Source organism: Epargyreus clarus, unplaced genomic scaffold (genome assembly GCF_041222505.1).
Source record: "Epargyreus clarus isolate Ecla_fem2 unplaced genomic scaffold, WU_Ecla_fem_2.2 ptg000009l, whole genome shotgun sequence".
NCBI lineage: Eukaryota > Metazoa > Arthropoda > Insecta > Lepidoptera > Hesperiidae > Epargyreus > Epargyreus clarus.
Window position 1 is genome coordinate 9,293,261 of NW_027332217.1, and position 27,092 is coordinate 9,320,352.

General features: G+C 33.8%; 3 protein-coding genes across 4 annotated transcripts; 2 read left to right on the forward strand and 1 right to left on the reverse strand.

The window, feature by feature from the left end:
- Window positions 1-12,613, forward strand: LOC140744955 (organic cation transporter protein). 2 transcript variants are annotated; one of them, XM_073076685.1, is made up of 5 exons: window positions 1-160; window positions 9,454-9,820; window positions 10,629-11,036; window positions 11,482-11,725; window positions 11,901-12,613. In XM_073076685.1, coding segments are annotated over exons 1-5 (1,449 nt in total). In that variant the 5' UTR covers window positions 1-159; the 3' UTR covers window positions 12,330-12,613. The 2 variants fall into 2 exon arrangements, with proteins under 2 accessions (XP_072932786.1, XP_072932785.1); XM_073076684.1 differs by lacking the exon at window positions 1-160 and adding an exon at window positions 5,709-5,847.
- Window positions 12,614-12,725: 112 nt separating this feature from the next.
- Window positions 12,726-18,119, forward strand: LOC140744957 (organic cation transporter-like protein). The gene is made up of 3 exons (XM_073076687.1): window positions 12,726-15,368; window positions 16,321-16,728; window positions 17,006-18,119. Exons 1-3 carry the CDS (start codon window positions 15,019-15,021, stop codon window positions 17,706-17,708), a joined length of 1,461 nt encoding a protein of 486 aa, XP_072932788.1. The 5' UTR covers window positions 12,726-15,018; the 3' UTR covers window positions 17,709-18,119.
- A 399-nt stretch (window positions 18,120-18,518) lies between these two features.
- LOC140744959 (lysocardiolipin acyltransferase 1) lies at window positions 18,519-26,989 on the reverse strand. The gene is made up of 7 exons (XM_073076688.1): window positions 26,795-26,989; window positions 26,387-26,493; window positions 26,000-26,291; window positions 23,400-23,596; window positions 22,619-22,797; window positions 19,524-19,627; window positions 18,519-18,968 (listed from the first exon to the last, which is right to left on the reverse strand). Exons 1-7 carry the CDS (start codon window positions 26,844-26,846, stop codon window positions 18,724-18,726), a joined length of 1,176 nt encoding a protein of 391 aa, XP_072932789.1. The 5' UTR covers window positions 26,847-26,989; the 3' UTR covers window positions 18,519-18,723.
- Between the last annotated feature and the right edge of the window lie 103 nt (window positions 26,990-27,092).

A 27,092-nucleotide genomic window follows, 5' to 3' on the forward strand; every position in this document is an offset into this window, starting at 1 on the left:
GTATAATATCGCGGGATGCAAGGGTGATCGTCACTTCGTGGTAGAGCGCGGCGTAGATCGCTGCGGCACACGACAGACGTTCTCGCCGTTTTCTGTGATTTAAAATAAATATTCATAGTCTTCATCTGGAGATATATACTTATATTTGAAGAACAGAAAAGTGAGTATTACATACTTTAATTACAATATTTGTTACAATTCAACGAGATTTTACAATATCAAAGCTTTTACCTTTTTTCAGTTTCTTTCAATTCAGTTTTTAATATTTAGACAATGTCCTTACAAGTATTACAAATAATATTTGTCCTCTTATTTGTATGCTCCTAGACCATATTTTTTTTAATAATCTACAATTTCAGCAATCTTATCTCTATTATGTCAATATAATAAATACTTGAAATGTAACCAACTGTTTTTTGCGTATAAACCGCTAACATTTAATTCTATAGTAATAAAAGTAAATAGTAAATCTCATCAAAGGTTAGTAGCAAAGGCATCAACAAGGCTATTTAGTCCAGCAGATCTCAGAAAAAGGTTTCCTACAACGGCTCTATCCAGTTCCGGTCTCAAAGTTACTTTAATATTGAATGTCAATTTCTTTCCTACACCGGAACGTGTATGTTTATAGCGGGGTAGTTTACCTTTATAACGGGTAGATTATTTACAATATTATTGGGAACAGTATTTTTTGTGTAATCGTAATATATTATTGTTATATGTATATAGAGGTTGAAGAAGATAAAAAAGTGAAATTAATATTGGAAGATATTTATGCCGTATATTATTTATAATTATTTAATAAGAAGTAGGATCTGATATTAGAACATAAAAATATACTCATAACATATAGTATTTATTTACAATTGGCCCATACAGAAAAAATGCTATGTATTAAAATCTTGCGAGATAAATGTTACTAAAATATGTATATGAAATCTTCGATGCGTAACACAAAAACTGTTATTAAGATATTTAAGTACCTATACTCATAATTTTCCTCAAGATGTTTTCCTGTACGGTTTAAGCAAGTATTCATTAATTTGTAATATGCATTCGATACTCAAAAATAAAGAGATAGGTATAGTTACCTAAACATGCGAAAACAAAACTCTATCAAAATCTAATTTTGATCTAATCTTCTTCTTTCTTCTCTTCTAATATATAAAATTCTCGTGTCACAGTTTTCGTTGCCATACTCCTCCGAAACGGCTTGACCGATTTTGATGAAATTTTTTGTGCTTATCCGGTATCTATGAGAATCGGCCAACATCTATTTTTCATCCCCCTAAGTGATAAGGGTTGTTCACCCTTAACATTTTTTTATTTATATGGCAACACGACGTTTGTCGGGTCAGCTAGTACATTTATATAATACACTATGCGATATGATCTATATATGGAGTCATACAATCGATTTCCATGTGAAGAACTTTTAAGTTGTGTTGTAGGTACTGTACCGAGATTTTGTCTCGTGCAATTTATCCTATACGTTTCGTCATCAATGCCCACTGTGGACTCTAATGTTATCTCGCAGTTCACTGAGTATGACATGACCATCGAATAACAGAACATCATTATAAGTAAAAGTACGATATATTGTAACAGTAATTTCATAACCTAGTATCTACATTGTCTAGGTAACACAGTGTAGATACTAGGTTATTGGATGGTACTGATGTCTTTTATCATTAGTTTAGTTTAGTTTACTTTTTATCATTTAAGTCAGTGATCATATTATTAAACAATTTCTCTTCTGTTTTACTCATATTAAAATATTTTATGCGTGCAATTTTGTGCTTGTGTCGGTCCTTTCCACTAGAGCTCCACAGAAATTGAAAGTATCTACTTATGTAGAGATTTATCATTCTAAAAGTTACATTACTACCCTGGAGTACTACTTGAGGACGCTTCAGATTAGTATCGCACTTTCACAGGTCCGTAAAATCAGAACACGCCGAGTGGTACTGCTGTTATTAGGCAGAATTCGGTGTGGCGACGATGCCTAAGAGTCGAACTACACAGGACTCTGCCATCTTGCATATAAGTTGTTTTTTATTTTTATTTTACTGTGCTGACCTGTTTCGATCATGAGTCAGAACAAATTCAACTTTCTTATAGCGAAAAGCAATTACGTACGAAATTGCACAAAATGAGTTTTCTCCGGTTAATGCCCTATAAGTGTGTAAGTGGGAGGGCGAAAATTACAAACACAACCGCCAGTAGCACTTGCGCCCTAACGGTCAACTGAATTAAGTAATATCAAAAAAACTTACGAAATATAAATTCTCTTACAAAGAAAATTATCTGAAAAGTTTAGTGACAGCTTAGGAGCTTATATAACTTTTTGGCCTAATTTGGACTATCCTAAAAACAATTAAAGTCGTATTAGATAAACGGTCTATAGATACTGGTATTTAGTCATATCGAAATCCGTATATTCCGCCTTTAAGATTAAATTATTTAGGAAGATACATAATAAACATTTTTTAAAAATTAGCATTTAATTAAAAATGCATTATTCGAATGTATTTATTATGAAATTTCGAATTGAATGGCCTTAAAATAAGTGTTATTATAATAAACGTAGGGCTCTAAAAGTATTAAGTATATTTAAATATATAAATAATACTCGTACTTACCTTGGTAGCTTCTTAGCTACCTTAAATTCTTATTTACTTTCCTTCAGTTTAATTTCGCGCGTAAACCTTATAATCTAGTTACAATAAAAATCTTAAAATTATTTTGTCTGTATTTAAAGAGATATCACATGTATCTATATTACCTATACGGTTTTAAATTAAGCAAGAGTTTATAAATTTTAAGTTATGATATCTGATATAAATGTTATGTATAGACTTTTCTATTTTCTACAAATTTAAAGTTAAACTTTTTCAATGTGAGTTCTAGTTTCTCTAGAACCCAAGAAAAACCGTTTTAACACCTAAAAGTTCACCCCATTTTACCCACGCACCTCGGATGACATTTAACTTATTTTTCCCGTTAGTTGCTTTATATTTCCAATAGTTTTCAAGTTGTTATCATTTTTTGTCATTTATGCCTATTTAACAGCCAGCTGCGCTGCCCTAAATGCATATACCTACACTTCGAAACAGATAAAAAAACCATTTGCTATTGTATTTTGTAACATGAATAAATTTAAATAAACAGTATATTAATGTATTCCTATTGCAGTATGTTATGCATACCTTCAACACTTATGTGACATATTGAAATTTCACTTTTAGCTAAAGCTATTAAAATCTATTAAGATTAGCATATGTAAAGTAACGATAATGATGGGCTCCAGCCGCTCTTACTGAGGTCCGCGGATATAACTCGTCTCGTACGACAGATTTTTCTAAGTTATGAGTTTAGTAGCAAATTAATTACAACATGTTTAAAGTCCGAATTAAAACATTATAAGAAAACTTATAATCATTTATAATTCAAAAACTTCAAAAAGTAGTCATCAAAAGGTGTTTAAAGTGTCTCAATTCGCACTTGGAGTGCGTTGTAGTAGTCTTTTAGAGGAGATCATTCTTACAGTTACAGTATTATAACACTGCTTAATAATATTGGATTGATGATGATAATAATATCTAACAATAGGTAAGTATAAAACATGTAAAATTTTATAAACCTTAGGTTAAGTTAACATTGTAAAAATCTTTTTTTTTAAAGATGTGTGTTATGCAGTTTCTTTCGCCGCTTCTTCTTCATAACAAAACACCTTGTGAATTGGTGGTAGTTTTACTGACATTCAAAAAGTGCTCTGTAAAGAACGAAATAAAAATTAATTTAATTTGATTTGATTTATAAACTAAATTTGTAATTTTGTTAAGTGTGCTGCTCATTTATTAAGATATTTCTGGATATGCTTAGCAAGTTTCTAAAACTTGTATAGATAGGTAGTTGTATAAATACGTGCACGGTACTGAAACTATAAGCACGCAAATTATGGATGACTGACCTTATTGTTATCAGCATTAGGGTCCAGCAGAGCGTAGACGGCATTATTACTTTTAGTCTTATAATTTCCGCGAATTGTCAATTAAAAACATTATCTTTGGACACATAAATAAAACAAATAGTTATATAAACAATTGATAACTCACTATCGATAAGTATTATAATGAGCTGTCATTATAATGCTAAAAAAATTGGTCATAAATAATGTGCCAACCGATCCTAATGTATCATAAACATATTACTTTAAAATTGAATTCTATATTTTAGAACGGCAAACTTCAAAAAGAAAATAGCAAAAAGTTGTTTCAGCCAACAACCCAACAATGATAATAAAATTAATGATGTTACTTATAATGTTATTATTAATTACAAAGTCCGATGGTAGTGTCAATTCATACCTACCGCGCACAATATAATATCACACGTGACATGTGAAATTTATGTTTAATGAAGGCATTGAATTTGATATAAACCCAGTACATAGTTGGAGGCTTGGCTCTCGTCAGTGATAACAGTAGTTAAACAATGTTCGGTGCAATACATGTCTTCAATCCTATCATATCAAGGGTCACTGGTCATGATTATTGTACTGCAGTATCAACAATGATAGGGAACTTTTGGCGTTGTTTTTAGTTTAGGCTCTTATCATAGTTTAATTTTAGCAATTATTATGTAAATATGACTTACGTTTTGAATGTTGAATACTGACGTCTATAACTGGGATTCTGACGTTATTAAAATTCTTACGATGAATTTAAATTAAATATACTTACTGCAATATCTTATAACTGCTTGAATATTTTGTATTCCTATATATTAGTAAATTACTTATATTTTGGTGTAACTGACAAAAAATAAGGAGTATGGATAAGTTAATATTTTTGCAAAATGACATTTTTTGTCGATCACACAAACTTTTTTTTTTATATGGGAGTAGCAGACGGGCATGCAGTCTACCTGATGGTAAGTGGCTGCCGCCCATGGACATCTGTAATCAACCCCAGATAGGATTAGATATTCCTACCTGAGTTCGTCCACAAATGCGCCGCTACTCCTGAGGACTAAGCTGGAACGCCTCGGAAAAGTCTGTCTCCCTTACCACACCCTTCAAACCGGAACACAGCAGCGCCTAACACTGCTGTTATTAGGTAGAAATATGTGTGGCGGTGGTGCCGCCGGAGTCGAACCACAAAGGGTTCTACCACCTTGATGATTATTATTGATTTCCTTCCTACATAGATTAAAATACCTGTTATATTTGTGTTAATTGAAAAGGATTATATTATTTAGCGTCGTTATCCTCATGAAAATACTGATCACGTTAGGTATCCGTGTTGTAATAATATAGGTACGATAGTTAGATATATTATCTTAATGTTCATCAGTCAAACAATCCATTAAATTATTTCTGAAAGACTATCACGAGCTTTACAGATGATCACAATAAATACGATATTAATTTATAAAGAAACTTCTTTAGTTTAAATAATAATTAAAATTACTCGTTGTTGAAAATGACAAAAAATCTTGTTTTCTCACGGACTTATTCTATGTAAATATGTATAGTAATCACGTGTGTCTTCAGTCATCAAGTATTAAATTTTTAAACAAACGTATTATAAGATCATCTCAGGCTTAGGAGAGAGGGAATCTCTGCTATAATGGAGGCAGATACTTATTCTCATACCATCGCGATGGACCCTCACAGAGAGTTTGAGGCGTTGAAATTTTGTAGCAGTGTGTCAAGTCTAACGTTTATTTGAATGTGTATTAAGTCTTAAAAAATAAGAAAATCGAAATTGTCTACAATAATAAGTGTTCGGTGTAAAATTATGGATTCAAATAATGAAATTCAGTTAAACAAAACCAAAGTAGCGGGTAAGTTCAAATACTTTGCGGTGTAGCTAATAGTGCATAAATAACTTTTATATCACGGCGTGCGTAAATTGACGTTTTACGCACGCTTCGCGTGCGCAAAACCCCCATTTCCGACCCCGTAATATAAAATTTTATACAACACGCGGACGAAAAATGTTTTTCTGACTCGTGTGATTGCAGTCCTCGCCTGCGGCTCGGCCTGCAAACTCACACTTGTCAGAAAAAAATTTTTCGTCCTCGTATTGTAATGTACTATTATAAAAATATTATTAGGTTAAGGTACAGATCAAAATCTGTAAAAATATTTTTGCGAATGAATCGTTTCGATATGCACACGTGAGTTTGTGATATGTGTAAAAATATTTAATAAACATTATATAGTACTTACGTTTAACAAGTACATATACCTATCATTGCAAATTATCGCCACAATGTCAGACACATAGGTTATCTCCAAAATGTGTATATTTTTGAATGGTCACGTTACTGTATGCGTGTAGGTTATAGTACATTACAATACGAGGACGAAAAATTTTTTTCTGACAAGTGTGAGTTTGCAGGCCGAGCCGCAGGCGAGGACTGCAATCACACGAGTCAGAAAAACATTTTTCGTCCGCGTGTTGTATAAAATTTTATATTACGGGGTCGGAAATGGGGGATTTGCGCACGCGAAGCGTGCGTAAAACGTCCATTTACGCACGCCGTGATATAAAATTTATTTATTTATTTAAAAAATGGCAAACCAACTAAATACATAAACAACATTAAAAAGAGACTATACAAAGCTAGTTGTTTTATTATGTACTTAAATTATAGGTGTGCACAGCATTGCAAGAAACATGGTCAATCCCGAAAAAAAATCTAAAATGGATACAAGATAAAAAGGAAGTTAGAATACATAAAAATAAATTAAAATTATATAGGTTACATATAGGAATATATACAATTAAATAGGTTGCCAATGTGCTTGATGATCCCTGAAAACGTTACTTCAGTTATAAAATATATTAATTGGAATAAAATTTATTAATGCTTCTTGCCGAAGATGTTGAATGGTTCTACCGTCTATCGCCGTAAGGAAAAAGCATTATACCTTCTCCATGCGAATTAGTATCTTTCAATTTTATATGTATTAAATTATGAGAAACTTATTTATATTTTATATTTGTTTTGTAGCTGTAAAATATTTATATTTGTTTTGTTATAAAAAATCATTATAACAAAACCAATATTTATTTATTTATTTATTTATTTCATTCACAAAATCCACAGCTTGTAACAATCAATTTACAATCTAAACTTATAATATAGGTCTTGAAGCCAATTACGGATTTACAATATATGTACTTATTAAGCTAAAAAAACGTCACATAGTATTCACCACATTAGTTAAGAATAAAAGCATGATATATTGTATATATATATATACATGTTAGCCTAACGGCGAACCAGTCGATTTTATAAACAAATTTATCTATTGTAACAATTATATGTATTATTATGATATAGGGAGTATAGCTATAAAGCTACATATGTATTAAGGTCTGCGTAGTAAGATTTGTTATATGTCGGAGGAAGAGTCAGAGTTATTTAATATAGCTTTAGCTATACTGTTACTTTAGTATTTTAGTAATGTTATTGGTACTTGATCAATCGAAGGGTTAATTGCTTCAAATTATAATTAACAGTCATTGTATAGCTTTTGTATTAGAATCAGAGCAGAGACTTTAAGAAGTCTCTTGTGGAGTCGAGGTATGTGGCGGCGTGGTGGGGAAACATGGATAAGAACTGATGTGAGTGATCGAGGTGGATCAACATTCCGGCGGAAGGGGGGGCTCTACTCGCCCTCTACGCGGACGACGCGGCGTATGTGACGACATCACTGAACTCTAAACACGCCGCGTCGAAGATGCAACGTGCCTTAGATGCCCTCCCTGATTGGCTCTCCAAGTGGAGACTGTCGGTGAATGTGGGGAAGACCCAAGCGGTCAGGATTGGCGGCTTTTCGCCAAACGACCCCACTCTGAAGTTCAACGGACTGGACGTCCAGTGGTCCGCCCGGGCGAAGTACCTGGGCGTGACCCTGGACTGGAAGCTCACCATGAAGCCCCACGTGGATGCCATCGCCAGCGTGTCATCGCCAGCGCGAGGGCGGCCAGCTTTTACCTCCATCCAGTGCTCTCCTCGAGCCTCCCTCTGGGTGTGAAGACTTGCATTTATAAACAATACATTAGACCCCGCCTGACGTACGCGGCGCCGGCCTGGTACGCGCTCGCGAGCGAACCGCAGCGCAAACGCCTGCGTGTTATTCAATCGCGGGCGCTGCGGCAGGTAGCCGGTGCGCCGTGGTACGTCAGGAACGCAGTCATCCAGAGGGACTTACGAGTCGAGAGCCTGGACGACTTCATCGGCCGCCTCGCCACGAAGATGTTCGAGCGTGTCGATGCGGCGCGATTCCCGCATCTGCGGGACCTGGCGCCGCTCCACGCTCGTCCACCGGACCGCAGGGCGTTCCCACGCGATCTCCTGGCGCGGGACCCGCCGGCGGACGTCGGGGCTTCATGAGAAGCATTCAAGAAGACCGCGGCACTCAAGAGTGCCGCCCCCACCGGATTTGACCCAAAACCCAAGACAAGACACCACTATGAGGCACAGCCCATAGAACCACGGACTCTACAACAGAAACCATGACCACAGGTATGCCAGAGGGGGAAAAAAAAAAAACATATATATACACTAATATACATATTTATTATTAAAAAAAAAAAAAAAATCCCCCTTTGGCTACCACTCCAATGACCTGCCTGTCTTCACAGGCAGCGGGAGAACTCCTCCTTAAAAAGGCTCAGCCTTAGTAAGGACACCTTCAGGGCCACCAGTGGCCCCGGAAGAAGATAATCAGCTGAGGTGGATCATTATTTCGTTGTGCTTTGGAGCGTGTAGTCACTACCTTGAACCTGCTGCTCATATCCTTTGTTTGTAAAGTAATAGTAGTAGTATAGTATAGTTATTTTGTAAATCCGAAGTTATAAACGTAAGAACAATAAATACTGTGATTACTGTATTTGTGCCTGCATCTACCCTATGACAACGCCCACAAAATCCATAGATTCTATCAATGATGTCGATGAGAGCCGTCCTTCTCCGACATATATATATATATATATATTTTTTTTCAACATATATATAAATAAACAAAGCGCTCGAGATTTTTTTTTTTTATACGTGGAATAGTGTGTATGGTGTGTGTGTGTATGTGTGTATGTGAGTGAGTGAACGTGAAACAAAGTTTAATTATATAACGATATTTTAAAATAAATATAAACATGATGTTAATAAAATTATAATTATAATATAATAATATAATGTATATGTATCCAAATAAGTACCTGCTATATAAACTCTTTTGTCTTTATGGTATTACAACTATTTAAGTTTTTACATTCGTTTATAATTATCGTTTATAATACATATATTATATCATTATTAGTATTACCATTTTATAAGAATTTGGAAGATTAAGGAATTACGTTCCCAATGAGGTCTCCTGTCCATAAACATATATGTATTTAAGTAAATAATATTTCATTGTGTTTTATGTTACAGTGTTGGAGAACGAAAACAAAATGTTTGCGGAAGATCCACTTACTAAAGCTATCGGCGCTATTGGGAAATGGCAGATATGGATTTGCTTTGTCGTATTCCTTGTAAAGTTTCCCGTAGCTTGGCATCAAATGAGCATAATATTCCTCGCGCCACCAATGAACTTTACATGCGCTACCAATGAAGAATTTGATAACGTCTGTTTGAAAAACTGCAGCAGCTACAAATATGATCATAGTACATTTGAGGAAACCATTATCTCGCAATGGGATCTTGTATGCGATAAGGCTTGGCTAAAAAATCTCACTCAAACTATTTTTATGCTGGGTATCCTTGTTGGGAATATGGTCTTCGGACATCTCTCTGACAGGTAACGATGTCTTTGATTAAATTTATGTCGTTTATATTACCTTATTGTGCGCACAAGTGGAGGTCATGTGAAATAAATTGGCACATCCTGAACAACATTACCACGGACCCCGGATAAGATTACTTTAATAATGTTAAGTGAATAATGCACTCTACTTTTCTGTATCACGGGCTCCTGACATGACCAATTCATTCACCAATTTATTTATTCAGTTATGTTCAATTGTTAAAAAGGATATTATTCATTTGGAAAAATCATATAAGCTCTTATTATCTTAAGTAACACGTACCCTTAATTATACGTGTAATTATATATGCTTACAATATATTTTTCTCTTATTATAATAATAACAAAATGATGATATTTTAATCTTGATTGAAACCGCTAGCTGCTAACATTGGCTAACACTGGCTAGGGTCACTGGACTGTGACCGTACAAATAAATAAACGTCGAGCATATTTCAAGAATGAAGAATTTTTGTTTTTGGAAATTTTAAAATAAACCCGTGTAATTAAAATCAATGACTAAGTATAATAATTAAAACTACGTTTTGTGACTAATTTAATACAAAGTATGTTTTGAGTGTCGTAGAGTTACATGATTTGAATTCTACAGCCTCGCTTATTTCTTTTAAGTAATTTTAGGCGCTATAGTAATTGTGCGAGTGCTAAGCATAGAACATTCCCTATCTCCTCCTCACCTGCCTCCTCCTCCCTTAACTCTCTTCAGCACCTAACAACGAGGATAAGCACGTTGTGAATTACTAAGAAATATTGTTACTGTAATTACATACTATGTTTCTTTTAGGTTTGGAAGACGCATACCGTTTCTTGGCGCAGTGTTTCTTCAACTTCTATCAGGCGTTGCAACTGCGTACTCAGTTAATTGGTACATGTTCACAACGCTTCGGTTTCTACTGGCCGTTGCCACTGGAGGCACGATGGTGACCAGCTTTGTCCTCACCATGGAACTAATCGGAGCCCGCTACAGAGATACTGTTGGAATAATCTACCAAATTCCTTTCAACTTAGGCCATCTCTCGCTGCCATTATTCGGCTATTACTTGCGTAATTGGAACACATTCCAGTTGGCGATTTCATTGCCTTCACTACTATTTCTGAGTTACTACTTCCTACTACCCGAATCACCCAGATGGTTACTGACTATAGGAAGGACTGAAGAGGCTACCAAAATAATGGAAGTTGCCGCTAAAAGGTACATATTTACGATAAGAACCACTTGAATGCCTTGTGCATCTTACAACGTCTTGTTTAGTTATAAACATATCTAAATCATATCTGTCTGTAATTTCAAAACATAACACTCATATCTACACGTGTTTGTATATGTTTACAGTTTCGAACGTATTTATTTTCTTGTAAGAACAATGTTTTGACATTGAAAACCATTTTTAAAATAAATCATTATAGACTTACCTTGAAAATTACTCAAGTAATTTTAGCACGACTCTCACGTATCTTCTGATAGTAATCTACATAACATAATATTATATTTATCTCAACTTTTCTTTGTAAAAATCGAAATCACGCCGTTACGTACGTACGTCGTATGCAAAAGGATTAAAGTTCATACTTACAATAACTACTACTGAGTTGTACCTAGTTTCAATTTATTTTAATATAAATCCCAAATATTTTAGGAATGGTCGTCCAACTGAAAACATTTCAACCTCTGCTCAAAAAATGGCTGTCGAAGTAAGCACCACGAATGAAGGACGAGCTTCGGTTTTGGCTCTTTTCCGAACGCCGAAGTTGCGCGCGCGCACAATTGCCATCTGCTTTAATTGGTTCGTCTGCGGCCTTTGTTTCTTCGGTGTATCACAGTACATTGGCCATGTGTCTGGGAATATTTTCATTAACGTCGCCATCTCGGCCGCTATACAGGTAATTTAATATTTTCAATTTATGAGTGTTTTGAAATGATATTAGATCTTAGGTTTTCATGACGGTCACTTGATAAGTAAATTGTTCTCGAAAGATACATTAATATAAACGATATTACCCTATTAAACTACGACAACAGCTATATTAATAATCAATTTGTTATCTTTACTTCCAGGTCCCAGCCACTTTGATCTCCATCTACGCTAACAGAGTTCTTGGTCGCAAGATCACTCTTATCAGCTTCAATTGCGTAGCGGGGCTCAGCTGTCTACTTATCACTGTCGTGCCACATTCAGGTGCCAGCCATTTAACCCTCGGCTGCATTGGCCTTTGGGGTATAAGCATATGTTTTGCTACAGTTTACTTGTATGCGGGAGAGTTATTCCCTACCGTTGTAAGAAACTCTGGTGTTGGATTATCATCTACGGTAGCTCGAGTTGGTTCCATGGTTGCCCCGTTCGTAGCAACTCTTGCACACACAAGTGCTTGGTTACCTCCCCTAGTCTTTGGTATTGTACCGCTAATAGGCGCATGTCTCTGCATCATTCTACCTGACACACGAGGGAAAAAGTTACCCGACACCTTAGAAGAAGGCGAAGCGTAGATGTTAATTAAATACCGAAGTCGTTATAAGGCGAATTAAAATATGTATTCATAAGTTATTGACATAATTTAACAACCAATCTGCCATGATAGCTGTAAGTGAACCAAAAATGACATAAGCATAAGATTTACAAAACTCCTACCAGAGTATATGGTATATGCATCAACTGGTTATGCACACCACGTTAATTTTATTATATAAGTCTATTTACATAGGCTGTGACTACTACGTTATAAATATAAATTGTTATGAGAACAATAAATGATTTTGTATTCTCTTTACTATTTTATTTTGTTTTATTTACCTTGATCATCATTAAAATTACTTAATATTTACATACTCGTAAAGTAATATATTTTATAACATTGCAATAGTAGAACAATCATAAATAAGAACAATATCAACATTTATGTAAGTTGTAAGTTCTTACGGACTTATGTAAAAACAATTCTAAACACTTATTAATAAAGGTAAATAAAATTTAAAAGGTCAAGGTAATTTTTTACAATGTAAAAATAATCCGTGTTCTTAAGCCCTTACCCTTGTTAACATTATCAACTGTTTTGTTAAACTAAGGTTGATACAAAATAAACGAATAGAGATTCAAAAGTTCGGACATTAATAGTTTTTATCGTGTAATAATAATACCAGTTAATTTGAATTCACATACTTCAATCATTATATTCAGTACGTTGACATTGACGTTTATTATTACGGCCCCATAAAATAATTGTAAAACTACTGTCTACTTCATAAAAACATATTTCAAGGATAAAAGTATTTTCTTAAAATTCCATTTGCTTGATAAATATGATAAAAAGATAGGAGTGAAGCTTAGATTAAGTATTGTAAAATGATAACATTATGTTTTTTTTAGACGGGCTTTAGCTATTTTTTTAGCTACCTGGCATAACCGTACTATAATCGAAATTTTTGAACCTATATACAATATAGGTACAAAAATTTCGATTTTAATGCTATACGATTTCGATCAGAAAAATTGAAAATCATTCAAGCATTTGATTGTTTCAAATGCTCTGATGAAAGCATAATTTTTACTATATTTTCTTAAATAAACGAAGTGAGAAAAACAAGATCTAAATACTCGTATATGACTAAGAATTCTTGAATTTGGATCAGCCCAAATTTTCACTTTTCATTACCCAGAGCTTCGACTTCTGATACATGTTATTATCTGTTCTACGTACATGTGGCAGTTAAATGACAACTATTCCATACAATTCAAAGAATTTTCCATAGCGACCCCGCTTAGATGGGTATGTAGGTACGGCCTCCACAGAAACAAAGAAATTGGTATTATTCGAGACCAACCCCATATAGGATGAAGCCGAACCTGAAAAACCATAATAGGATTGAATGTACTAGTTTTGTGGTTATTTCCACTAGACGTAGACGGAATGTAAAATAAGATAAAATTTATTATATTAATATTGCGGAATAAAGTACGTTTTATTGTTAATCAGATTGTAAAGATATGTTATATCGCGTAAACCAGTTACTTATCTGAAATAGACCAAGTTCTCTATGTAAGAAAATTATTAAGAAGATATTAAAACAATTACGATAAAAAGAAAAACAATTAATAAGTTACATTAAGAAATGAACAATTTTCTTATTTATTAAAGTTATTATTACCCGGTTACTATTATTTACTTTTCTAATAAAATTAACTTATTTATTTTTATAAATGCGATAGCGGCAGACAACGTTATTACCAATATACTTGAGTTTTCTTTTGTAATACTTAATATTATCTATACGTCTTTCATACTAAATAGTCTGAGATCTGACTGCATGAGTTTTACGTCCATTGCTTTTTAATAACGGCATGATTTTAAAATGAACTACTATTAAAAGGGAAATAAGTAAGTTAAGGCGAATTTTCAAACAATACAAGGCCCCAAGCGGGCCTAATATTTTTTATTAGTAAGAAAACATATAAGTATTTTTGAGAACATATACTGTATAAACGACTAGTATTTATTGGAATTGGATATAGATAGAATATAGATATTTTAAAAAAATCTATATAAATTGTGATATTTAAAACTTTTTTTGAACATAAATCATATCCTAAAAATACCATGTTTCTAGGCAAATATCTAAATAGATTTCCTAAAATCTCACATAGGTATAAAATTGTATTTCAGTTTAAAATCAAATGAACATAGAAATCATGCGTTCGGTTCTCGTACTATACCAGTAAAGTGTGATTAAGATAATAAAATTGTGAGTACACAATGTAACCTACATATAATGCAACACTTGATTAAACTTCAAAGTGAAAAACCATTTGCAAGAATACTATGGAGTGAACAACACATTTTACATCTTGTATCCGTAGTTATAGTCGGGTAGACGTAGTTCTTTACGTAGGGTTTTTAGAGTTTAGAATTTTATGAGTGCAAAGTAATAAATTAAGATGGTAGCGGTTCCAATGTTGTTGAGGTTTTTTAACGTCAAAATATAAAGTTAACCTTAACTTTTCTTTTATATAGATTTCTATTGTAACTATTGTAATACTGCGTCAGGCTATCAGACTATAACAATGAGATTACTGGAGGTTTTATGACCTACTTTTATCGTAAAACGTGTAAAGCTTATTTACGACGTTCATTCAACACCGCAATATACGGCTGCTGATTTCTTACATCCTAGTTGAAGAAAAATGTCATTAACAGAAGACGCGATTGAGAAAATTATAGGAAAATTTGGAAGATACCAAACATGGATTTTAGTATTGATTTGCGTTGGCCGTATACCCACGGAGATGCAATTATCCAATGTGGTGTTTATAATACCCAGTGTGAACTATGTTTGTTTGGATGAAGGTGCGTTTAACGCAACGAACTATTGTCCGTGCAAATATCCTGAGTACGACACGAGCACTATAGTGAGCTCAGTCACCAGTACATGGAATCTTATATGTGACAGAAATCAACTGGCTAGTTTGGCACAGTCTATGTTACAAGTGGGAATTCTGGCAGGAAGTTTATTTTATGGTCATGTGTCTGACAGGTGAGTTAGTTATTATAATATTTTTAATCGATGTAAACTCAAATAACATAATTTTGTACTGTACCTATTTAATCTTAAAGTTCTACATTTGATGTATGGAAAATATATAATGCAGGTACCTATGTATATTATTCTTGTTGGGAATGTGAATGAATATAATTAAGGGCACAAGCAGTCTTCTTGCCTTCCTGTAAAGTCCTGTAATACAAGATAACATAATGTAATAATTGCTCACATACCTTCTTATTTATCATCTATCCGAATTTAAACATGTTACATTTATTGAATACATGAAACCCCTGAGGACAAGGTAATCTAGAAGCGTATCTCTCTTAAAAATCCTATAAACCAGAACTTTTCAGAACATAACATTGTTTTTATCAGTCTGAAATACGTGTGGTAGTGCCTAGTGGTAGGTACCTGAATACATCTGGCAAATTTCATATAGTCTTTATAATTATGTACAGTCAGCTCCAAAAGTAGATTAAGGTTCCTAAGAGGCTCACCCGTGGGGTCAGGTATGTATCTAGTTTTTTTATAAGCGATTATTAAAAGATGCCCATGAGCCGCAGTAGGTACCCACTTATCTACCTACCATCTAGGTATATACGATACCACTTACATAAAAAGTAACATTGTGCTGTATCTACTATTTTAATTTGTTCAGATGGAACCGAAATATCGCTGTATATATATGAGTACTTATTTAAAGTTACTTTTGTATTTCATGCATATTTTAGGTATGAATATAAAATAATGAATAAGTTGAACGGTATTACAACATACGAAAATAACACTTGATTAGGTATGTGCCCATACTTAAATACTTTATTATCTCTATTTCATATTTAATAGCAGGTTATATGCAATAAGGATTCTGGTTTAACTTAATCCACTAATTGATAAACGTATTAATATTATTAAGTAATAATCTAATGTTTTCCACTTGCAGATACGGTCGTAAAATAGCAGTATTACTGTCCTTGCTGAGTGAGGTAGTATTTGTGGCGATCTCAGCTGTTGTTCCCGAATTCTGGATATTTATGGTCTGCCGCTTCTTAATCGGGACAGCTGTCGGAGGCACGATGCTTTGTTGTTATGTCATGATTATCGAAATAAGTGGAAAATCCTTCAGGCCATACCTGCCTGGATTAATCGAATTACCCTACTCAATATCCTACGCGTCACTGGCAGTTATAGCATACTTCCTAAGAGACTGGAGACACCTTCAGTTAGCCACATCATTACCATGGCTATTTGTCTTATTCTACTACTGGCTTATACCGGAATCTCCAAGATGGTTGATCACGACCGGGAAGAGACAACAAGCTATCGATCTCCTGACTTATATCGCAAAGAAGTACGTTAACTTTTTAACACATTCAGTTAGTTCAATGACAAGTTCTATACAACGAATTATGAGCCACATCGCACTTTCAGTGACCTGAGGGGCACAACAGTCCATATATCGCTCTAAGCTAACATAAAAGGTTCTGGGTTCGATCCCTGGTCAATATAAAAGCAAATTTTGATCGTATTTCAAACTTTAGAACCGTAACATATTTAGGTAATAGCCATTTATAAGGAACACTTGCTATGAATATTCATTAAGAAATAATTCTTTGTTTTTTTTGCAGGAATAATCGTCCAACCGAAAACATAGAATCTTTGGTAATCAAAATAGAAGAACAATCCTTAAAAGAAAATGAACAACGATATGGCACTTATTTAGACTTGTTCAAAACATCCAAAATTAGAGTTTACACGCTTATAATGGCCTTAGTATGGATGTGTTGTTCCCATACATTCTTCGGAATTAATCAATATATTGGCCGCCTTCAAGGTAACCTATACCTCAACGTAATACTCTCCGCGCTAATCCTGATTCCTGGATTAATTCTGGTGGTAATAGGTTCCTTGTATTTGAAGAGAAAGTTATCTGTTATCATCAGTTTCTCAGTTGCCGCAATATCTTTACTCGTATTCATAATAATACCTAGCAATATGGAGAACGCTACATTAGCCTTTGCTTTTATCGGACAACTAGGCGCATACACATCTTTCGTTCAAGTTTACTTATATTGTTCAGAAATATTTCCCACTATGGTTAGAAATTCAGCGATGGGATTCGCTTCAGTATTTGCTAGATTCGGAGGCTTTATTGCCCCGTTTGTAGTAAACATCGGGATAGAGTGGGCTTCTATAACCATATTTAGCGCCTTGGCATTCTGTGCCGCATTATTATGTTTGATGCTACCCGAAACAAAAGATACAGTTTTATTGAATACTGTTGCCCAAACAGAAAAAAATAAAGTGGTAGTTAATCAAGAAAGTACGTAGTATTTTAGATATAATATTATAAAAGATGTTCGTGTAACCACACAAGCAACTACCTAACGTGACTACTTATACTAAGTCAATACAACCATATGACTCATTAGAAAACACTTGTCATAAGTTTTACTACCTTTTTAAGTTTATTGTGAACACGTAATCTCAAAGAAAATGGTCATTTTAAAAGCAAAACTTTGTAAGCAGGCATTACCTACTCATAGGTTTTATTTATATTAATACAGATAATTACCTATTTATAATATATAGTTGTATTTATAATAATTTATGGAGTCGAATATTATCTTGTATCAATCACGCTATCCAAATAAATTATAACTATGCAATAAACTACAAGTTGTACACAAATTGGATTAATGTATGTACCTTTTAATATCGTATTAAATTATGATTGTGTAGGTTTTTAACGACAAAAAGATTTTTTCAAACAGATGTACTACAATTTATTTTATTTTAAGGGTGCATAATAACATAACACAAGTCATAATATTTCTTGTAATGTGGTAGTTGATATGTACCTACAGTTGTACAAGTCTCTACATTTCTATATTTATCTACGTCTCTATATTTTTAACGCGACCCAATGTCATAAGTAGATCACTTTTCATTTATTATTGTGATCCATAAGTGTTATGGATATTACCATATAACAAATAATAGGTATCACCAGATTGACCAGATACCACCGAAATTTATTAAAATGTATACATACAACTACAACATGTATACAACTAGCCATACAGTCTAAGATAGATAAATAGGTATTAAAATTACCATGTCAGAATATAAATAAAACTATTTGATGACAACCAATTTATTACACCTTTTAAAATCAAACACACGACACTTGCCTCCCGATTATTATTTTATACAAAATCTAAGATATTCTTAATTAAGCATTTCTTCATATCTTTGGCATTGATGAGAATTCACAGAGATCAACGTTACAATCTATTAAGCCTTTGCTTTTAATTTAACTAAATCTAATTAATAATACTCTAATCTATGTATTTAGTTTACCCGAAAATTTATATTGAATATTATGGAAACCGCCAAAATATCTCGTAACGAGTACGAACAATAAACTGTGGTACAGCACCCAGAACTGGAACACTACACTGCAGCACAGAGCATACGTAAAGAATGCATCTATTACGGTCCAGAAGATGAATCCAAGCTTGGCAACCAGCAGTGACCTCGGCAGCCGCTCCACTGGCGATTTGTTCGTTATGGGGTCTATGAATAAACCTGAAAATAGACAAAAATTGATCTTTAATTAATAAAATTAACAACTTAACAATATGTCAATATGATTAATCATATTTAAATATATACACACATGTTTTAAGACAATAATTATAATTTAGGAACAAACGTGTTATTTCAGTTATATTATATTTTATGTACATAAGTGTTTTTGAGTTCTACACTACTTAATAATAAACAGACAAGAATGTCAATTTAATGAATTCCACAAATAAAACCAATTAATTAGGTACGTAAATTTCAAGCAATATAATTCGAATGAAGAGCCCATTTTCAGATTTTTTTTGCGAGCACTTAAAAAAAGTTAATCTTATAACTCGATTTGTTAGAAGAGTGTCATATTTTCGAAGAAAAATTAAACAATATACAGCACAACAGAAACATTTTAACCGCAATGAACTTTACAATGCCTATAGTTCAAGTCACAAGACTTGTATTCAATTAATTTTCCCAACCTCCTTTAACATTCCAATGCATTTAGGTAAACAAAAGAATTAAAAAGTCTTTGTTATTTATTTTAATCATAAAGGATATTACCATCCTTGTGAAATCTTCTAAGGCTGTCTTCCTTATCGCACCAACGATTTTTCACCCATTCTCTTAACCTTGATTCTTCATAAGGAAGATCTTCAATGGCATAGCTGTAAATTAAATATTTCCATCCATATCAGTAGGTATACAATGGAATTATTTTGTCACTACGCACTCTTTATAAAGTAATTTAATCTTACACAGGTAATGTTTTAAGATTGAAATCTTTAAAATGTATTTTATGTATGTTTTTTGTAAAGCCCCATTCTAAGTATTTATAAAATACCATGAAAGTAAGTCACTGAAATCATGGATTGAAGCAGCATGGTGATGGCATGTGATAGTGGTAAGTGGTTACAGCAGCCTTTGGATATTTTTTATAAGGTTAGAGTGACAAACGAAATAATAATAATCGAGCTTACGTTCCATGTAGGTACCTAATCTCTACCGCCCCTGAACATCGATGACCAATTCTGTGTAGAACAGTTTCTACGTTAAGCCGACCTCTTTAGCCTACAGATGCGTGGCCACTCTTCAGGACTAAGATGGTCTTCGCGCATATCTAAGTTAGTCTACATCCATACGCTTCTCACGAAATGTACGTTGCTTCACGCTAGAAATAGGCTTGCCGATGGCACCTTCCTGATCGAACTATACTGATTCTACCAATTACGTATCTCATATAAAATTAATGATATAATTTGAGTGTAATTAATAATGTATAACACATACGTTGATACATCCATACTAAATTTTAATGAATTGTACGATATGCATTTACGCCAACAATTTTGCAAATGAGCACGCGATTAATCGTATTTTGCTGTCATGGACATCAACAATCAAATTGAAATATATTCATAAGCACGAGACATCGGAACCTTGAAGCATATATCAATTTATTAGCAAAATTAACATATTCTGTACTCAAAGTGATTTTCAAAGGAATGAAGTCTAACAAGCATGTACTTCATATTCTGGTGAGCGGTAACTACCGACCATGGACGTCTTTACCCAACTCAACCAACAGGATTATATCCAAAGCCGATCAGATGCGTTATCATTCCCGAGGACGGTCTACGTCAGCTTTATATAGCTTTATACATAACAGGTGGTGCAAAAAGTTAAATGTCAATAAAGCTTCTGAACCTCTAAAATAGGAACATGTGCGTAATTATATTTTGGTCACAAAAATACAATATGTAATACCTAATATGATATGTAACCATAGGTACATATCATATTCCCATATTCCCATAGGAAATAATAAAATTGGAATTCTGCTAGAAATTAAATGCTTTCTACAACCTACATATAACTGGAATATGTATTTCATAATGATATTTGAACAATAGTCGTGATGCAGTAAACATTGCAGGGAACGTTCTAACCGCATTTAATAACCCCTACAATAATTATTGTGATGTGTGTCGCATCGATTTAACCACAACAATCTACTTCCATACGTAACATACCGTGCCGTAACAATAATATAGATACTTGTTCTATTGTTTATAAACTTAAACATTCGATTTAAGAGTAAGTAAAACCCCGTGAAGTAGAGTGGGTTGGAGTCCTTCGAAACTGAAGTTTAATTTCCCGCATAAAATAAAAATGTTTTTATAAGAATAAATTGTGAAATTCATAAGAGCATAAAAGTCTACAATTTTAAGTATTTTGCACGCCCGTAAAACTACCGCTTGGGGCCTTAATTTGACTTTGCCTGTAGAAAAATTTAAAACTGCCATCCCAGAAATTTCCGCTACGGGCATGACGACACCCTTTCCACCTTTCGACCAATAACATAAAAGCAATTTTGTGCTTGTTTTTAAAAACACCACAAAGGAACCGAGTGTTAAAACATTTATACGTTTTACACTTCAATTTTTGTTCCGCCGTTATAATTTAGTGTCGTAAAACAATTTGTTGGAATACGTTACAAATTAATCGAATTTTATGATTACAGTAAGTTAGTGTCATATAGATATTCTGTTCATACCTACCTGACATACTTGTCTGTCTTAGACAGATAATCAGACGAGTCACATACCTACAAAGATCATGTTTAATTGGAGTTGAAAGATTCGTTTTACCTGTATCTATTCATGTATTTCCGGTTTTATAGAGGCTACTAACCAAATAAAAAAAGCGATATCATTTTTATCTTCGATAGGTACTTCAGATCAGTTTATATTGATATGAAGTTTCGAAAGCGTTAAGATAAGAAATTATTATCAAAACTATTATTATATTGCAGTTTTCGCAAAATGGTTAACGTTTGAGGAGTTTCTAAATTTCAGAAATTGAAGATCATACCTACGTACATAATGATCTAAAAGCATACTAAGCAACATATTATAACTATCTCTATAATAATGTAGGAATCGGGCGCACGGCTTAATTTTAATGTGAAATGAGGAAAAACTAACAGACATTAATTAGTATCTCTTAAACATTTCTTGGAAATTCCTAAGTATGTATCGATCAATCAATGTAGCCGAATAGATAGTTTTTTAAATTTAAACTTATTTTTTATTGTATTTTAAATGAAACACACAAGCAAAGTGCATATTACTTTAAGCACTGGGTTTAGAATCCGGAACTCCTTGAGACGTCGATGCAGTGACACCGACAATGCCACTGCGCTAGTGAGTGCCGACTCATTATTTTATGTTATTTTATCTTCTTCCTCGTGAATATTCAATTTAATTCAATAGTTTTTCTTGCAAGGTAACTAATTAGTTCAGCTATTTTTGTTTTAAATGATTTTAATTATTATTATTATTTAATTATTTTTAATAAAAAGCCAAAACCTTTTCACTTCAGAGGAGATTCATACCGGTCGTCGTCCCAAATAAACTTTATCGCATTATGCAAATAACAGGGTCAGAAAACCTGTTGGCAATAAATAAATATGCAAAAGAATACCTAACAACGACTCATTTTTCACAGGTGCATTTTTTGCAGGTACTTATTTAAATTATTTTAAACTGTATCACTATTTATTTTTTATTTGTATAGTATCATTAAACCATTTTCAGGATATTTTATTGTAATATGTATCAATAGCAGTATTACCCATAATAAAAAAGCCACCTTACCGTTTAAAATGAAAGTAAACGTGTTTGGGTATCCTTCCGTGGAACAAATCAGCTTCAGTTTGGCAAGGCCTATCGTAGGCCACGGTGACGTCATACACGGAGACGAGACCGGATCCGCGCAATCGCGAACACAACACCGCCCAGCCTGTCGTCCGCGGATGTAATACATACTCAAAATGCTGGAACAGAGTAAAATAAGAAAAACTTTAATATTATCAAGTTAATTTCCTCGTAGCAGACTCCTAGGCTATAAAATAGGTAGTGTCTACTGCCTACAAAACTCATGAGATGAAAACGTAGGAAATGGCCTCTAAAATCCGTCACGCTGTTTGAGCGTTAAATTGGCAGATTATCACAAAAATCTACACATCGGCCATACAAATTATGTAATACCTATAACTAATTCAGACGGATATTATAACAGAAGAAGGTCTCTTGTCTACACTTAATAATATAATATTATAAAGAGGAATACTTTGTTTGTTTGTTTGGTTGTAATGAATAGACTCAAAAACTACTGGACCGATGTAAAAAATTCTTTCAACATTCGAAAGCTACATAATCCACGAGTAACATAGGCTATATTTTACATGAAATATATTTGATAAATAGATTTTGAGGTGGTACAAAGTTTGCCGGGTCAGCTAGTGAGTAATAATCTGACATATTATAATCCTTACCCAAAGGCTAGGGTGCCGTTAAAATCATGCATCCGCAATAAAAACGAATGGAAAATCTATAGAAACTAAAGTATAATATTCGTGCGGAGTGGTCCACTAACCGGCAAATTGTTGGCAGTTGCAAATTTGTCGCTGCGTCGTCGATTATCCTCACTCAAGTCGGTTCCCTCAGGAAACAGGACCAATCTGTGCTGATAACGAAGTCGCTTGTAATAGTCTACGAATTGAGACAGATTCAGTTGATCCTCCTGCCAGTTCCTCTTCACATACAAGAAATAATTTAACTGCATTATCCAACCTGTTAATTTAAGAACCATAGGTAATATGAATCCTGGCGAACGTCAAGCTCACCCGGGCAGAGGCCGACGGGGCAACGCGCTAAGAGGACTCCGGTTGCGTTCCTTTGGAGATCCCGGAGTCCTCTACGCAGCGCCGAGGACGGCCACCGGGGGGGTTTTAGTGCGGTAAGAATTTCACATAACCCCGTGTCGCTCTCACGGCATAGGGTACCTTTTGAAGGTATCCCCCTCGTAAACAAAAAAATACAAAAAAGATTCTCCAGCTTAATCCTCGAGAGCAAAAATTAATCTTTAATCCACTAACACAACCCCCGTTGATATGTACTAGTTCGTTTACTTGCTTACATAAAACGTCCTAAAAGGAAATTTTAAACTGGGTGACATATACGAGTAAATATACCGATGACAATGTAAAATAAAACAAATATACCAATCGCACTATGTAACATTCTATGTACAGCTGATATACGAAGCACGCGAAAGGTTTGTGGTTTACCTTGACAAGTAGTTAAATAATTATAGTTCAAAAAACTAAAAACACGCTTTTATGATAAAATCAACTAAAAAGTAGAAAATAATTTTCAATCTAAGAATCAATTAAGGAACAGTAAATAGTATAATTGTGGAAAAAGTGTGGGGTGCTCCATTTATCAGGTTCGAAAAGCACCCCACACTTTTCCACAATTATACTATTTACTGTTCCTTAATTGATTCTTAGATTGAAAATTATTTTCTACTTTTTAGTTGATTTTATCATAAAAGCGTGTTTTTTAGTTTTTTGAACTATAATTATTTATTAATTTTTAGTATTTCTCGTTATAGCGACCACCATTATTCATCGTTTGTAAAAAAATCAAGTGTCTATCTATTACGATTTAATAGATAAAGCCCAACGACAGACGAACAGACCGCAGAGGGTTTCGTTTTAACCTTTGAGTACGGAATCCTAAAAATCATTCTACAAGAGCGCATTATAGATATGTTTCAGAACATTTGAGTTATAGGGAAATAACATTATTATTTTCTAAACTAAAAATCACGATATAAAAGTTACGCCTATTGAAACTAAATAGCAATAATTATTTGCAATCTAAAGTTGCGATGAACTTTGCTGAAGGTGTTTGAAAAATCTCGCCTCGAAAATCGTAAATCCAGAGGATGTTGATAAGGACAATGGTACTGGTAAAACTATTAATGTTTAAAATATTGAATTGTCATCGGTCCTTAATAAGTATGCCAAATTTCGAGTTAATCCGACGTTTTGAAGGGGGTTAAAATCATGTTCAAAGATTCCGTTACATACTAACATACCAACATACCAACACCAACATACATACGTCTGAAGCTAATAAAAGCGTGTTAAAAATACTATAGTTTGCTTAACTTAAATGCCTGTGTTATTTAAATTTTAAAAAACAGTTTGTACTTTGTTACCGAATTGGTATCCAACCGATATTTAGCCGGTATAAAAAGCTCGTATCATCATCAGTATAATATTTCGTATTAGTAACGCATTACTGCCCCACTATTGTAGGTACATGGTCTCCTCACACAGTGAGAAAGGTTTAGCCCATAGTCCACCGTACTGTCCGTTAATAGGCGTTACACACGTTACGATACACGTACACGAATAGCGCGTTAATAGACTTTACACATCCCTGAGGTGTAAGGGTAAGGTTACACCTTCACCATTAATGCAAGTTATCATTTTATTAATTTCTATTACGCCCATAAATTTGAAATACCTAAGTTGCGTTAAAGTTTTAATCTAAATTCTAAGTTCCAATCAGGCATTAGAATTTTGGACACCTTGGACAACTGAAGACTATTATCTACTGCTTCTAATTTCCGCTTTCGTACTGCATGAGTACAAATTATACTTGACATATAGATTTTTCCAAACTAGGGGAGGTACGAACAGTGTTCCACCGTCCGACTCCTCCAGTACTAATTGATGAAAGAAAAGATTTAACGACCGCTATTCATAAATACAAATCTGGATCGATACATTAACTTGATCTTTATAGGCATTGTGCTTACATAATAGACCTATTATGTGCCCGATGCGTCAAAGCGCGCATGATTAGATACCAGTGGTCACCCATCGTTGCTTAACTTTGTAGATTAGTTACATTACGATCTAACCAGGAGAAGTGTTACGCGCGATTCCTTAGTAGGTACCATATGCATATTAGATTACAATTGCCCGCTTCATGGTATCTTCGGTTATGTGAACATCTATATTTTATCAACGTACGTACCTTACTCTAAACACTATAAGCTAATGCTTGCAAATCATTGGGTGTTTCACATAATTTGGGAAACATATTCATGGCCATGTAATTCATATTGACTCTCTCGCTGAAAATCAAGTTATTATTTTTATATAAGTGAAAACATACCTAATGCGGGAACCATTTTAATCTCGTCTTTTAGTACAAATTTAATCCTTGATTTTCCACCCACTATTCTGTCAAATACGGTTTTCTCTGTTTTTGCTATGTCATCTAATTTCTGTTTACAAAAACACGTTTCCTCTACATATGGTGGCTGAGTTGCGTGATACAAAGCAATCCACACGTAATTCCAGTCGACTCTCGTACGATGGTTCATTACTATGATTGTCGTTTCATCTGGATCCACATAATCTCCATAGTGATGTAATTGTGTTCCGCAACAATATTGAAAAAGTGCCTGTAAACGTTTAGGTACAATTTTTTTCTGCCATTTTCATACTAAATTGTTAGATAAACATGATAATATAATGAATACTATGATTTGAGTCTTACCACAGGATAAAGTTCCCATAGCGCAAATAACACATCAACAACTCTTCGGTACAACAAATGATTGAAGAACATTAAATACAGAACTGGACAATACAGTACGAAGAAACCTAAAAAATATATATTTTAAAATCATTTATATAATTGGCTTTAAATATATTTATTAACTAATCAAAAGTTTATGTTATAAGTATTAATTTTGCAACTATTATCCGAGCAACTGAAACAGTCAAATAGTGGCACTAGGAATCTAAATACCTACAAAATTTCATAAATTTAATAGTACTAATTCAAAGTAGACCAAATTAAATTACGTTTAACATAGCATAAGTTATGACTATTAGTATGCTATAGAAGCAAATCTTTCGATTGTTTCACAACTCACTGTTTATAAATATTCTAAAAACTCACCAGCTACGATGGTATAGTACCAGGCCGCACATATTAGGGGCCCCGCCGCCATGACGGCACACTTTGACTGATGCGGCCGCCAGGGAAGCCCTACTGGTGCTCAGGATTAGAGCCCTTACGTGACACCCATCGCTAGTCACATTACCTAATACCTATCACTCGACACACGCAATTCTTTACATAGATCATTAAATATTAAATTGCGATTTAGAATTCAAATCAGAAATAAAAACTAACAAAAACATATTTATTTGAAATTAAATTTATTAAGTTTTCAATATTTTAATTTCTACTATTG